The sequence below is a fragment of the Haliotis cracherodii genome, unplaced genomic scaffold (assembly GCF_022045235.1).
Source record: "Haliotis cracherodii isolate W230 unplaced genomic scaffold, xgHalCrac1.p SCAF_3, whole genome shotgun sequence".
Classification (NCBI taxonomy): domain Eukaryota; kingdom Metazoa; phylum Mollusca; class Gastropoda; order Lepetellida; family Haliotidae; genus Haliotis; species Haliotis cracherodii.
The window spans coordinates 41,149,767-41,166,371 of NW_027266286.1; the positions used below are offsets into that span (position 1 = coordinate 41,149,767).

A 16,605-nucleotide genomic window follows, 5' to 3' on the forward strand; every position below is an offset into this window, starting at 1 on the left:
CTGTGTGGTAGTAAAAGATGGTCAGTATAGAAGACCATGGTGTAATGTGTGAAGGAGAGAAGTGTCTGTGTGGGATTGGAAGATGGTCAGTATAGAAGACCATGGTGTAATGTGTGAAGGAGTGAAGTGTCTGTGTGGTAGAAGAAGATGGTCAGTATAGAAGACCATGGTGTAATGTGTGGAGGAGAGAAGTGTCTGTGTGAGTAGAAGATGGTCAGTATAGAAGACCATGGTGTAATGTGTGAAGGAGAGAAATGTCTGTGTGGTAGTAGAAGATGGTCAGTATAGAAGACCATGGTGTAATGTGTGGAGGAGAAAAGTGTCTGTGTGGGAGTGGAAGATAGTCAGATGGCAAGAACATGATGTAACACATGTTATGTGGGGATATTTTGTCGTCGCCTGATGTCAGATTATAACGGGAAATGTGATCAGAGTTACCTCTGTATGATAGTATAATTTTGCTAGTATAAAAAGTATGAGGTAGGTGATGCAAAAGGAACCCCAGCTGATATCTATCTATCTATCAACAGTACCACATTAACATGTGAAGAGGGCATTACCTAGACGAAAAATGTGAAAAATATGAAACAGTACATCATGTGATTCTGACTAGTATTCTCAAAGGACATTAATGAAGCTGTAAAATGAAGAGGAAAATACGACATAAACTTGGTGGAGACGCATCATGACATTTACGATAACACATGATACATCAGGCTAGGGAACGTACCATACACTCAGGGGCGTTATGTAAACTGGTCGTGCTGCTTGATTGTTGCTTTGACCCAGTGTTGACGCCTTCAACTGCGATCAGTTTTACAGTTGCTAACGTGATTTAAGAGAAAACTACGAATGTTTCTTAAGCGTCCGAACACCCAGAACACAGGGATACATCTACATGTTGTGTAGTTGATTCTGACTAACAGGTTACGACGAATTACGGACAGAAATATATATCCCGGAACGCTGTAAGTGAAGACCTTACATAATTCAATCACGAATTCGTAGGAGATTTACATATTGTTACTTTTAGAAAGAACTTGCTTGAAAACATGTGATTAACATTTATCAACCACGTAAAAATTGTTTACTTAACGTAACCTATTGTGTTGTCTTTCGGACATCATGTGCACGCTTTGCAAATTTCTAAAATGCACATATGTCAATGTAGGAAAGTAAATACATCCTTTTCTTTCACCCCTTTTGAGAAATAGTTGCCGATTATATCGCCCGACGAATTTCGGTGTGATGTTACTTTTAATCATGGCATTCTCGATTCTAATACTATGGGTGAGCGTTCTCCTATTTACAATGGTTCTGAAACATATTGACACATATGCAAGGTATGATACATAGATATTTTTCATCCGTGCATCTGTAGAAGATCGTATGGTTGATACAAGTGAGATAATCTGGTCTTAAACCGACTGTCCCCGATGCATGCAAGTCGCTATATGAGTAGACTAATCTCGAACGCGATGTGAAACCCCATTTCATCTCTCGTACAGAACGTGTAGAAACCCTACAGCCGAATCACCATGAGTGACACCAAGAACGGGCTTCACAAATCCTATAATAAAGATTTAATGAATGTTCAGACAACCGAAATCTTAGCCCGTTACGACTTGTTCAACCAGCGGTCTCCTATGCTATTCGGAGCCGTAAATGTATCATATTTTATAGGTTAATCGTTTCCTTTGTGCTTTGTGTAATTGATATGGTATCTGGAACACAGAGTAATTAATATTCGAAGGTTAGAAATTGAGACAAGTGTCGGATTTGTATCTTGACTTAGTACATTATTCGTGTTCGTACAGTGTGACCGTTATTGCATGAGTTTGTTGTCACTCGTGTTTTTTTATCCTGCTTAAACTCAATACACATATACTCAGGGCGTAACATGAGTACGATTTGTGAACACAATCCCCTTCGTAATATACTACGGTTATAACAAACTCGAAGGGACCACTAATTGTAGTTCGTAATAACCATACATCGTTATAAGCATATATACAAAATTTATACAACAAATAGTCGGGACTAAAAAAAAGTTCGTTATATCGGTCAGTTCGTTATAAGCGTGTTCGTTATAAACGTAGTTTACTGTAATTATAAATTGATGGACATATTTTGCTCCTTTATCATACAAGAGGTCGGGAAGTCGTCGGTTCGACCTCCCGTCCGCATCTTACCAAATGGCATTACAAGATGCTAATTCACGTCACCGTGCCATTGTCGGCACTCAAAAGACACAACAAGGACTGGTCGGCTCGGAGTCAGTATATTGTGTCTGAGTGGGGCATCCATGTTTAACTACCACATGGTATCTCAGTGGGCTAGCACTATAAAGGAAAGTAGTAAAAGCAGACACACACACGTGCAATCCGTACGCTATATGAGTGCAAACAGTCTCAATAGCGACGTTAAACCCCATCTAAACCCTTACATCACACAATAAATCTTGTGTTATCAAGTATATATACTGCACATGTTGATGGGCACCTATTTAGCTGCTCGCAGGAAAAAGCACTTTCGATGAGAAATCAATGCCTTCGTTAAAACATGTAATCGGTTGTCAGCGGGTCACATGAGACTACCAACAGATATCCACGTACAGGAGAAACATCATTTAGTGTCACACCTCAACTCGAACACACCTCATCAACAACCTCCACCAATGTTGATCCAAGTTAGCTTGCGCTTAGGTTGAACGAAGTTTCATGTATAACGGATCATGTAATAATGTTGAATGTAAGCCAAAATATGGTGAAAAGCATTTACTTTGGTGAAAACAGCAAGCAAGGCTTTGGTGCCTGCAGCACAATACCATAATGAAGAATCTGTCATTCATCCTCATAACCAGACTCATCTTAATTTCACGTAATCCTGGTTTCGCCGGCTTCGACCATAGGGCCACCAGTACCTCATACCAAAACATAATGGGCGAAGGATGTCCTACTATATTTATCACACACCTTTATAGCCGCCAGGTATATCTCCTGCTCCGCAAACCGCCTCCCCAGACAGTTTCTAGGTCCGAATCCAAAAGGCAGAAGAGCCATAGGGGGGATCATGCTTTTTCTGTTGCCATCTTCATCTCGGATCCAGCGTTCGGGTATAAACTCGTCCGGACGGTCAAAATATTTCTTGTTTCTCACTGACCGTTGGTTATTCATCACAATCAGCGTCTGCAATAGAGAAGGATGGTTCTCCGCATATGCACAATGCTTCAAGTCGTCAAGTGTTTTTATTCATGAGGATGCTACTCCATCCTCCCCTGAATCCCGAACACCATCATTTTTCACTCCGAGTCTCATTGTTCACCCCTGAATCCCGAACACCATCATTTTTCACTCCAAGTCTCATTGTTCACCCCTGAATCCCGAACACCATCATTTTTTCATTGTCTCATTGTTCACACCTGAATCCCGAACACCATCATTTTTTCATTGTCTCATTGTTCACACCTGAATCCCGAACACCATCATTTTTTCATTGTCTTATTGTTCACCCCTGAATCCCGAACACCATCATTTTTTCATTGTCTCATTGTTCACCCCTGAATCCCGAACACCATCATTTTTCACTCCAAGTCTCATTGTTCACCCCTGAATCCCGAACACCATCATTTTTCACTCCAAGTCTCATTGTTCACCCCTGAATCTCGAATACTAGTTAAAGCAAATCTCAAAAGCATTGAGAAAAGGGTGCGGTTTGAAGTTACATTACTGAAATAAATATCGAAAAGAATAAAATATATAAAGGTATTTATTACATTCATCACTCTTTTTGTGAAATTTGAATCTTGAGTCCCAAATACGATTTCATTTGTGTCTCGCGTACCAAAAAGGGGATGGAAGCCTAATTCAAGTTAGTATTACTGAGTGAGTGAGGGAGGGAGGGAGGGATTGGTTTTACGCCGCTTTTAGCAATATTCCAGCAATATCACGGCACCCGAAATGGGCATCACATATTGTACTAACGTTGTACTAACTTACCCCTGCAGGGACGTTGTAGCCACCCAGCACCAAGTCTTTGGGTATGATTCTGCCAGTACCCGACGCAGTAGGATAAATAAATCTGCAACAACCATATACACGTACATTAGTGCTTTGTTTGTCAATCACTTTTATCTCGCAGACATCGTATTAAAAAGTATTAAAATGTCTCACTTAGCTACATTACATATATTGTATATACTGTCTCTTATGATCTCTGGACTAGATTGGCGGGGAGCTGACAGAATCTGAAAGTAGTCATATTTAACTTTCATGTCATGACACGGCAACTGCCATGGGAAACAATCGACGTTTAGTATTAACTGGTCATGAGATGGGTAGATGTTTAAGTGACCAGTCTCCAAGTGAAATAAAAAAGTATCAAGTTGTAGCTAACAGCTAACACATGTATGTGACAGGCGGGAGATTTGGGATCTACTAATAAGGGCGAGAGGAATCAGATGGCTGGAACGACCTCTTTGTTTATATACAGTAGGATCTTCCTCCTGCTGGTCTCCCAATCGCAAGCCTCTCCCGACTCTCCGTAGTTAGCCTTGCTACAATGCTCTACTGAATGATAAGTCCATGAGTGTAATGTAGTTCTATCCTTATAAGAGGTAAGTCTAGATAGGCGGACAGTTTAAAGACGCAAGTCTTTTATAGGGACAATTTGTTATTATAAATTATAAATAAACAATTTTCGCCTTTGAGACTTGTGCAAGTCTATCTCTCTAGTCTGCTTGCCACATTGATAAACCAGCCCACAAGTGTTTATCAGATATTTACATCTTTTACTTAGAAGTTCTTTGAGTGGCATTTAGAAGTTGGAATGGTAACTAAGACAAAATTGTTATGGATGAGCAACTTCTTTGTTACAATTGGGCGACGTTTCGGTGTAGATTCTAACACCGATAGAATAACGGTGTTATAATCTAAACAAGCATGAAATACTCACATCCCCCGCCAATATGACATGTCGGGTGTGTGAAATGCATTAGCTCCTGTGAACTATGTTCACTGGGCCTTATTGTAAAGAAATATAGTACGTTTTTCAAGATCTGCTCCGGAAACGAGGACTACTTCCATTTTCAGTTTAAATCAACGTCGTTGCCATGGAAACTCAAAAAAAACTTTTTTAAAAATCCCAAACTATCCAAAGGCACCAGTTCACCACTAGACCTATCAATGTGCAAAATATGGTGAAGAAAAATGGTACGGTTTTCAAGATCTGCACCGGAAACGAGGACTATCGCCATTTTCAGTCTAAATCAAAGTCATTGCCATGGAAACTAAAAAAATAACTTTTTTAAAAATCCCAAACTATCAAAAGGCACCAGTTCACCACTAGATCTATCTATGTGCCAAGTTTGGTGAAGAAATATGGTACGGTTTTCAAGATCTGCTCCGGAAACGAGGACTACCGCCATTTTCAGTCTAAATCAAAGTCGTTGCTATGGAAACTCAAAAAATAACTTTTTTAAAAATCCCAAACTATCAAAAGGCACCAGTTCACCACTAGATCTATCTATGTGCCAAGTTTGAAATATGGTACGGTTTTCAAGATCTGCTCCGGAAACAAAATGTGACGGACGGACGGACGGATTCCTATATCCCCCTTCCACTTCGTTGCGGGGGATAATAACCTTGATAACGGTGTTAGAATCTACACCGAAACGTCGCCCAATTGTAATCAAGAAGTTGCTCATCCATAACAATTTTGTCTTAGTTAGTTTTACCTATAAGAACATATAAGAACATTTGGGAACGTTGCTGATCTTTCCCAGTCACTCAATGCATGTCGTTATAGCCGACATAAACCAGGACCAAGTTGTCATATCAGTAAACTCCGTCGGCAGGGATAGATGTTCATGCTTTCACCAGCCGGTGTTTCGTGCCATAGACTCGATATTCTACAGGATGTCGTGATCAAGATGAAATATAGCTGGCTGTGTTAAACAAAATTCAAACCATCACTCCAACATGATACAACTATTACCGACACTAATTTAACCGATAACCACGATTGAGGTCACCTTTTGAATATATTGCCTACCGGAAGGATTCTCTGAGACAGGCCTTGAGGTATCCAAGCTTCCCCATGTGATCTTCTGTAAGAGGGCCCGAATCGCCCATTACGGAGTGTATCTCGTCAAACAGTTTCTGTTGCTTGTCAGGGTGCCGGGCGATGTTGTACAGAAACACCTGAAGATTCTTTGCGGTCTGAAAAATCATTGCCCCGTCAATGCGTTGTTGATCACTTAAAGGACGCCAACGAGTGATACCTTAAGGCTGCAACACTTAAGGTAACACGTGACCTTATACGTGACTTTGAAATTCCTCTTTTCCCCTTTGGATTACGGTCACGCGACACATACCCTGCTTTCTGATTAAGCAGCTCTTGGACCGAGCACTCGCTGGCAACCTTTAATGATGAATCTATTTATATAGAAACAGACTAGGTACAAGGCTTAATTTTAGTAAATAAATCGAAAGACAAATATTTAAAAAAAATATGATATTGTTTTTGTTGGCTCGAAAATAAAATGAACACTCGTCAGAAAACGAATAAGGAAGATAGTTGATTCTATCACATCATGATCTGACGCCCCGCTTGTACACCATTACGCCTTCACTGTATCGACGTGAAGTGCACACGTACAGCAAGCATACAATGTTCGCTTCTTATTCTCCAGTAGACCATTTAGATCTTCAAAGGATCTTTCTTCGAAGATTTGAAAGACCATCACATACCATCAAAGACTCTTGCTCAAAAGACGTTTGATCAGACCAACAACATTAAAGGCCTTAGTAGAGCTTCCAATATGTTTTATGGTAGGCATGTGGAGGGCATTTCGGGATTTGATCACAAAATTGATATCCTATGCATTCCCTCCTTTGACTTGTACCATATGCTCCCATGTTTGTTCAGATGAACACTTGACTTGCTTGTGTGTGTTTTTGTGACAGATGCGACCGATGGGAAAGGATACACTCAGCTTTTCACGAACACCTGGTACGATTACAATCTTACAGTGAGTCATAAACACACATATAGTACAGTCAGATTCGTAAAATGGACTCTGCTTTTAGCAGAGATTTCTTGGATAAGAAAAAGCCTTTCATCGATTATATTTACAGCTACTTTACTATCTCAATATGTGTTATGGGTATGCATTTTAACAGTATGTCAGCCATACTACTCAGAAGAGGTTAAAGACAACCGATTCTTTCATATGATTACAGTTAATCTTTCATGACGTGACTTATTAACCATAGTAATATGAAAGATTGGGGTGCATTACTTTATTTTTGACTAGTATATTTAACTAATTGTCCGTTTTAATGTGTTAGAAAGGTCGAAAGTGTTGCAGACTGTAGATGTTTTGCAGTTTGGCGAAGCACATGGGATGATGCTGAGAGACAGGTGATCATCAGCCTCTGTATCTATCAATTCAAAATCAGGAAATCAGGTGTATACACCAATCAATATGCTCAATTTATTGTTAGGAAATTATCCTACCATGCATTATCAAAACTACTAAAGAACATCTGATCTGTTGCAGTATCTGTTTAATGACTCACTGAATCTGTTCCAGCGATAAACAGATCCAGGACAATCATCTCTATCTCCGCCATGCCGAATGTCCCATGAGCAAGCAGCGACGTGAGGAAGGTTGGCTCTTCCAGATCCAGTTGACCCATTTTCTCCTTTTGTTTCAAATCCTCTATTGCCTCACAAAGCAAACCACCGACCCGTCTGTGTGTGAGAAAAGATGCTACGTACATGCTCACATCTATTATTGATCCTGCTTTGTCTGCGTTCCATTGACTTTATTCTTGTACATGTAAATTACAGGAGATACTAAGATAAAGATCACAATGATTTCTTATAACCTGAGTTGGATTATTTCAAAATAATTTCTTCAAAGAAACACAGTCTTGGGCATTACAAGAACGTGTTAATTGTTCGATGTTCATTATGATAATGATGACAGAATATGTCGTAAATATGATAATGTTCGACTCCACCTCCACCTTTCGCAATTGGGATACGATGACATGCATCAACCAAGTCAGCGAGTCTGACCACCCGATCCCATTACTCGCCTCTTACGACAGGCATGGGTTGCTGAAGACCTATTCTACCCCTGATCTCCACGTGTACATGGATACAATTAAACCCTGGTACTCAAGACAGTGCCTTCCAAGTGAATCCCTCCGGTTTCACTCATCATGATTATGTTGTATTATGTTGTGTTATATTCCATCTAGATGACAATCAAGTGATTTACATCATCCATCCATGCAATTGGGATAAAATGATCTGCATCAATCAAGCCACCGAACTTGTCCAGCCGATTCATTTTGTCGCTTCTAACAAGCATAGTTTAGCTGGGGACCCCTATTCTTACCCGGAATCCGAAGGGGTTCATGTCTACGGAGTAATATATGGAGTATCGTCACTGTGTATATGTGTACAAATTCCAAATGTCACCGTCAGAAGGGTTTGCTAACTGACTCGGATCATTGTATTTATGAAAATGCAGGACGACAGTCAAATACCTACTCTCTGATGTAATCCACAACCCTGGAATACTGCTTGCACAAAGGGGTTTCAAAGGTGCCAAAAAACAACGGAGGAGCATGGAACCCTTTCATAAACAAGTCGAAAAAAAGTCGAATCTTATCGAATAATTCGTCGGCATGTTTCTCCATATTTGAATCCAAAAGACCTTGTCGCTTGTTGAATGCAACTACGCAAATACCTGAAACGGTAATGAATAGTTATCAGTATATATCAAAGCACCACATTATAATGATTGTTAGTTAACTATATTTAGCACTTATATTTTACATGTATTTAAGCACACAATTTCCTTCTAATAATATCATCTTTGTGTTTGATGCTCCAAGCAACGGTCTGCGAATACACGAACAATGACCGATGAACGAAAGAACAATCATGCGCACATTGAAGCATGGAACTGATTCAGTTTAAGTATTACCTACTTTCTGATGCGTACTTGAAGAACTCATTTTGCAACTCGTCAGGAGTAAAGTTGTGATTAGTCAGTTTCCTTATAAGATCATCAGCGACTTCATTCTGTGCAGCAAGGTAACGAAGCGCGGAGTTCGGCTTCATTAATCTTGCATTCACGGCCCTCCTTAGGTTGAACCACTCTTCATTTTGCCTACATTGTTGAGAAATTGGGAAGATAATATGTACTGTCAATGTAATTATGTTACACTGAACCCTCAATAATTCTAGGTTCTTAAGATAATCAAAAATGTAACGAGTTATCTATAGTTCCAAACAACGTAGCAACGTAACTGCCGAGAAAAAGAAAGTATCCACTTAAAAACTGGATTTGACCAAATCAAAAAACGTTTCTGGACTGAAAACAGTCGCTGAAACACTGCAAACTTAAGGTCCAAAACACATCTATGATTCCCGTATCAAATACAATACCATCGAAAAAACATTTCTTTCAGTAGTGAACACCACTTCTTGTTTTTGTATATTTTTATCCAGCATCGAACATGGGTGTTTACATTCTTAAGCCCGGCAGTTTATTGTAGATTAGCTGAACAATATTTTGAGTAATTCAATTCACGTTTCGGGTACCCAATAGTTTCTGGTTTATGCTGTAAGTATTTCCAACTGGGTGTTTCACATAAGTTACGGTGCAGCTAGTGTATAAAAACAACAAGGATTCAGAAAAAACACTTACATATTACCATATAACTAAGTATTAGTTTATACATTATAAATATGTAAGCATCCAGTTCAGATATGTTTAATACATTAATGTGCAAGAAACTGCAACAAGTTGTTAGTGACTTACATTGACGCCAATCCAGGAATGATCCCTCTGGTTTTGCAGTAGTGAACATGCAGATGCGGAAGTGGACGTATAGGCATTCGTCCCTCGTTTCTGAAGACAGTTTCTATATCTGTGGGATCCTCTACATAAACCGTCCACGTTCCCATTCGAGTTTTGACCACGGGACCATACTTGTCGTGGAGATGATCAAACAAATGGTGGATCGTAGAAGGCTCGAAATTTGCTGCAACACATATCACTCTTGTTAGAAATACAGTTTTTTTTCAGGAAAAAGACATTTTGTGAAATGGCGTTTAGGGACGACATGTATGTTGTGGGGAAAAGGGTGTACTGTTGATTTTTGAGGATGGTTACTGTGAAGTGGGTGGAAGAATAGAGGAGGAGTGTGTGTTTAGGGGTGAGTTGGGGTGAGTGGGGGTGAGTGGGGGTGAGTGTTGTTGTGAGAAGGGGCATGTTAGGGGAGATAGGGTTTGTGTGTATGTGCGTGTGTGTGTTTGCTTTTGTGTGTGTGTGCAAGTGTGTTTGCGCGCATGTGTGTGTGCTTGTGTACGTGTGTGTGTGTGCGTGCGTGCGCGCGCGTGTTTGTGCGCGTGTGTGTGTGCGTGCGCGCATGTGTGTGTGTGTGCGTGCGCGCATGTGTGTGTGTGCGTGCGTGCGTGCGTGCGTGTGTGTGTGCGTGCGTGCGTGCGTGCGTGCGTGCGTGTACGTGGAGGCCCAGGACTCTTTTGTGGCTACATGTCATCATGTAAAGTAATCGCTGACATGTTAGTTAACTTCGAGATCGAGACACGTAATGTATTATTGTAATAGAAAAGTCTTAGATAACAAGCAACGTAAAGAAGGGATCGGAAACTGCCCTACTCACTCGAATTTCAAAGTACATTATTCTCAAACTGTTACAACCATTGTTGTCTGCCGTGATCAACTGCAATTTAATGTCATATTCAGGGGACATTTTGCACACAAACATTTATTACATACTAGACTTCCAACATCGTAGAAATAACAATACAGTCTGACACAGATTCGGTCAACTTCTTGAGTTAACAAGAATAATAAAAGAATGTTCGCCATAACTATTTGACGACATGCACGCTCTTCGAAGTCTAAAGTGTGTAGTGAATAGTGTAAAACCCACTGAATGGTTTGAAATGAAGCCTTCCACTGAACCGAGTCCAACTGTATATCCCCTTTGGGCCAGGTATGGTCTCGAAGGGCTTGACGTCTTTGGTAACGACATCGGCTGGCGCGACGGTTGCGGCGGCAGTGGCCTGTGTTTTGACCAGGATGTCATGGCGAGTGTGGCGAAACTGGGCGACAAGGCGTCGTAGTGCCTTCATTGGGCTCACAAGCGGAGGTCTGTCTACTGAACAAAATAATCATGAGCTGATGGATGACATTCGACTCTGTTAGGGTTTTAATCAGATTCAGAGGCGGAGGTCTGTCTACTGAACAAACTAATTTTAAAGTGATGGATGACATTTGACTCTATTGGTGTTTAATGAGGCTCAGGGGTGGAGGTGTGTTTACTGAACAGACTAGTTTTGAGTGAGTGAGTGAGTGAGTATGGTTTTGCGCCGCTTTTAGCAATATTCCAGCAATATCACGGCGGGGGACACCATAAATGGGCTTCACACATTGTACCCATGTCGGGAATCGAACCCGGGTCTTCGGCGTGACGAGCGAACGCTTTAACCACCAGGCAATCCGACAGCCCCTGACTAGTTTTGAACTGATGGGTGACATTTCAATTGATTTGTTTCAATCAGGCCCAGAGTCTAAGGTCTGTCAACTGAACAAAATAATTTTAAACTGATGGATGATATTTATACTCAGAGGTGGAGGTCTGTCTCCTGAACAAAATAATTTTAAACTGATGAGTCACCCTTGACTCTATTAAAGCCTGTTTTAATCAGGCTTTGAGGCGGAAGTCTGTTTCCTGAATAAAATAATTTTAATCTGATGGATGATATTTAGGCTCAGAGGTGGAGGTCTGTCTCCTGAATAAAATAATTTTGAACTGATAGATCGTAGATCGCTGGTCGTAGACGTTTACGACATTAGTGAAACCAGCAAACAGACGGACCACTGAATCCGACTGGGATTCGAATCAAAGGCGCGTTGATCATGACACGGTTAAGGGACATTAGGCATTATCACTCCGTGATCTACATGGGTAACTTATCAATACTGGTCGGAAACTAATCATCGTAAAGAAATGCCTGTGATTGTTTTACGTTTTAAAATGTATAATTTATGTGCAATAAATTACCGCGAGTAGGTCTCTCAGGGCAAAAACGTTGTAATTAATGTCGCGTTGTATATGATTTAGGAGTATACCGAATCCGTTACACTATCTAATATGTGAGATTGGCTTTAGGGCATTTAGATCACTGGGTTATAGTGCATTCCATGCACACGTGCCTATCATCGCGAGATATATATCTGACACATATCATAAATAACGCAAAAAGTAATTCATCGACTTATTCAAATGTACATTGTTTCTTAATCTCTGAAATTTTTGGAACATGTTAAAGCAAAAAAAAATATGAATCATAATTTAGGGTAAATTTTAACACTATGTGACCTCAAAACTACAAGCTATGGTAACCAATGATTAGAGAATAAAAACACTGTTTCAATATAGTGTAAACAAATAAACATCATGGTCTCCGTGGCAAGTCAAGTAAATCACAAGTTGTAAAACAGATGCTTTACATGTAGATGTAATCACTTTAATGAAACACACGGACCCACACTCCCCTCGCCCACCCGTCTACCTTTTACCCGGGGGTACGGGTGGCCCAGTCGTCTAAGGCGCCGCGATTCGCTGTGCAGAGTTGCGTCCCTTGGACACGCCAGAAACCTATGATTGTGGGTTCGAATCCCGGTTCGCCCTGATTATGTTTCTATGTTTGTCAGCACCATACCCGTGCTCGTGGCTTTCACCGAAGTGGTAAACGTCTTAGACCTGCATCACTTCGGGCTTTCCTCCCACATTAAGCTGACACGCCGTGATATAACTGGAATACTGTTAAAAGCAGAGTTAAACCCTACTCACTCACTTACTCACTACCTTTTGCCCAATGCCCACATACTGCCTTGGTGGATTATCGACCCTTTTAAGTTTCAATACGACCACTTTACCAATGCCTATTTGTTGACAAACAATATGCATGTACCGAGCATCATGTGACAAAGGTGTTTCAACTCAAAGGGGTCTTAGATACCAAGCCATGTAAAGAAGTTAGGGGGTCGGAAACTGCCCTACTCACGCGAATATCAAAGTTCATTATTCTCAAACTGTTACAACCATTGTTGTCTGCGTGATCAACCTGAACAGAAATAAACAGTTCGAAGCCAAATTAAAATAGCCATCTGTTATCTATCACTTATTAAAACAGTGACTCAGACGTGTTACATCCCGTGCCAGGATCAGTAACGACGTAGACTTGTGACGAACATACCATTTCAAAGTGATCGAAAGTTTCTGACATGACTTAATCACAATGGATAAATATACAATACCCTTGATTTTCAAGAGCAAACATTCGATCTAAACAGGTAACATCGATGACCTAAATGACCTAGAACGGTGTGACCTAGTCATCCCTGTCTTTATGCACTATACCAGTCATCACAACGTGTCCCAGTCTAACAAGGCAATGATAAGTCTAAATATAGCTGGAGATTGGTCTAGCCACATGCTACACATGTACTGCAGCCGTTAGCTGTTACCTAGCTAGCAGGAAGCTCATCAATAGATCGATATGCAGCTGACACTGCAGCGGAACGAGGAAGTGATCAATACCAATCACAAATGGTCGGAACCCCTTCCATCATTCAGTATACAGCACCATATGTAAGACAGCTGCTGAAAAGCAGGTTGTAATTACGTATATATATATATATATATATATATATATATATATATATATATATATATATATATATATATATATATATATATATATATATATATATATATATATATATCTGGCAGATATAAACTTTTTATATTTAAAAGTATTATATGTACATGGACTACCCTTAGGTATGGAAAGTGGGTCACATACGATGAAAAATGTATAGTGCACATATTTGTACAAATATATTACAATGCACTTATAAATATACATTTATGCATTGGCGCAGATGTGTTTCAATACACATCGTTACACTCACAAAATACTATGGATTTACGATTAGCAATAGTCAGAGAGTGCGTACATGTTTTTTAAAGTTTCCGCAAAATATAAGTTGTATCACGGCGGTGGGTTATGTTTGAATCCGACAAACTGGTATCTGAAAACACGAGTCACAACCTATACTTGTATACGTAGCATAGCACAGATCCTACTTACATCAGCTCTTACAATAAGCATGAAGTAATTCGGATCTACTCTGGTGAGGTGAGGTGAGATGAGGTGAGGTGAGATGGGGTGAGCTGGGGTGAGGAGAGGTAAAATGGGGTTTATGTCAGAATGTTTCATTTGTACATCGACATGCATGTTTGTCTGCTTGTACTAGGTCGAACTTATGCCGGTTTAATAGGTCTTGCCCCCTGAGATACCATGTTGCAGTTGAAGATGGATACCATACTCAGAACACACTATATCGACTCCGAACCGACCATATTGGCATTGTTATATCCCATAAATGACGATCACCAAAGATGGTCAGAACAACTACCATCCTATAAAACTATTCTGACCCAATGCCTGCAAGAAAAATGTAAATCAGAAAAAAACATACAAGTGTTTAATAATTGTCTGACACATGTTCATTTGTAGGAGCAGACACTGATGGAATAGATTTTACTCTAGAGGTTGTTAGATGAATACAACATAAAAAAATATGTCATAACAGTAAACTCTTCAATGTAACACCTGAATAATCCGATACCTGTATAAACCGATACGGTTGGTCACTATCATTTTGTCGTCAAAACATAAGTAAATCGGACACTGTCTATAACAGACTTAAATGTCCCGATACATGACGGAATAAGCATTCTTTGTATCACACCCATTTTTGGTGATTATTATTTTATTAAGTCTTTGTATTTACCATCGACTAATAGGACAATTCGAACATGCTTTAACCTAATTTGATATATATGATAAAATGCAACATTTGATGTGTTAAAATAAGCGGGTCATCTATAGTCAAGAGCATTAGCTGCAAATAGCACTGTCTGTTACTAACAATAAAGGTAACAATATATATATATATATAATATATATAAATATATATATATATATATATATATATATATATATATATATATATATATATATATATATATATATATATATATATATAATATAAATACAGGTTACCGAGATAACGGTATAAATGTACTCTTGAAAGTCATCTATCTATCCATCTATCCATCTACCCATCTATCTATCTATCTATCTATCTATGTGTTATAGTCAAAATTAAAATAGCATATGTATGCAGATGCATTGACGCTATGGTTACCAACAAGTAAGCATTCACGTACAAAATAATTGGCAACTGCAAAGGTATAGGAAGATAAATCACATAGTACATGTACGTGAGTATAGAAATGTGATCACCCCTGTCGGGACCTGATAAGAATGCACTGTTGTGTGTTTACAGTTCGTGTTGGCCGTAATATTCACGTGTGTACCATATTTTAAACTACTGTGATAAGATGTTGTCTGTCGGCATAGTTTTACGAAATAAGAGTACTAATTCTCGCATCTCTTTGTATAACGAATACAGGCTATTTCAGCAGAAGTGTCTTGTTACATGCATTAATGTTCAACTTATTTGGTGTATAGAAGGTGCTAGCATGTCTCTCAATGTCAGGCCGGGTTTCTCGAGACAGGCTTCTCTTAAAGGACAATTAAAGTGCACTTTGAAACACATTTATGTCAGTATTCATTGAACCTGGAACATTGTTTTAGACTACATGTGTCTGGTGGAAAGGGAACACGCATACAATACGCTTATTATATGCAACAATACTTAGAAACCGAGATGACAATATTTACCTTAAATTGTAAGAAGTGGTATACATTCATCACATAACATCCAGTGTCACAGTGTGCGTTGTTTCCATGACACTTTCACTGGTAAAGATGCAACACACAAAGTTCAGAAAATCTCCAGACTCAGTGACACGCAAATCATTTAACACCAGCTGTATTGAAACATAGAGCGACGTGCAGCAAATGCATTCTGCAAGGAGATCCCGCAACGAGAATATAGATATAAAATACACCTACCATACAAGCTATCAGCTGATCCAACAAAGACTACACTTCAGTATTTATATCGCGGTTGACCCACATTCGGTCTCATTTCTGCTTCGTCGTTCGTCTATTGATTTTGTTGTTGCTTAAATCGAACTGTGGTTCAGTGACCTCTATGGGTTGTCCTTGTCAGGTATTTATGATTATTAACGGTCAGTGTTGTACATATATCATAAACATGTGTATAATAATCCACCGCATAATGTATCGATGCTTTTCGTTTAATAGTGGGTCCCTAATCTCGATCTCTTCTTAAATCATCAAAGGAACAATTAATCATCATGCAACAGAAATGTTCAAAATAAAACAATTTCATAATTTCATTATCCTTATTGCGCAAAAAAATTGACCTGGCTTTGTCTAAAGCTAACATATTAAAGCTGAATAATGAAATTAAATATAAATAATCAAATTGGTAATCCAAACAAGATTAGAAATGATACAATTTACTCACTGTATGTTGCAATGTAC

The 16,605-nt window shown here is 39.4% G+C and overlaps 1 protein-coding gene across 5 annotated transcripts in view; it reads right to left on the bottom strand.

The window, feature by feature from the left end:
• Nucleotides 1–16,605, bottom strand: part of LOC139475007 (probable cytochrome P450 CYP44) — a 63,605-nt gene that overhangs the window by 8,319 nt on the left and 38,681 nt on the right. For 2 of the 5 annotated variants that reach the window (XM_071258213.1, XM_071258216.1), the window contains exons 2-9: nucleotides 10,983–11,207; nucleotides 9,845–10,067; nucleotides 9,009–9,190; nucleotides 8,566–8,764; nucleotides 7,581–7,755; nucleotides 6,052–6,218; nucleotides 3,999–4,080; nucleotides 2,976–3,188 (exon numbers count right to left, since the gene is read on the bottom strand). In XM_071258213.1, coding sequence (XP_071114314.1) covers nucleotides 2,976–3,188; nucleotides 3,999–4,080; nucleotides 6,052–6,218; nucleotides 7,581–7,755; nucleotides 8,566–8,764; nucleotides 9,009–9,190; nucleotides 9,845–10,067; nucleotides 10,983–11,184 — 1,443 coding nt within the window. In that variant the 5' untranslated portion in view covers nucleotides 11,185–11,207. Of the gene's footprint in view, nucleotides 1–2,975; nucleotides 3,189–3,998; nucleotides 4,081–6,051; nucleotides 6,219–7,580; nucleotides 7,756–8,565; nucleotides 8,765–9,008; nucleotides 9,191–9,844; nucleotides 10,068–10,982; nucleotides 11,211–15,873; nucleotides 15,943–16,605 lie in introns of those variants that run through there. The other 3 variants (XM_071258214.1, XM_071258215.1, XM_071258217.1) reach the window with 3 other exon arrangements.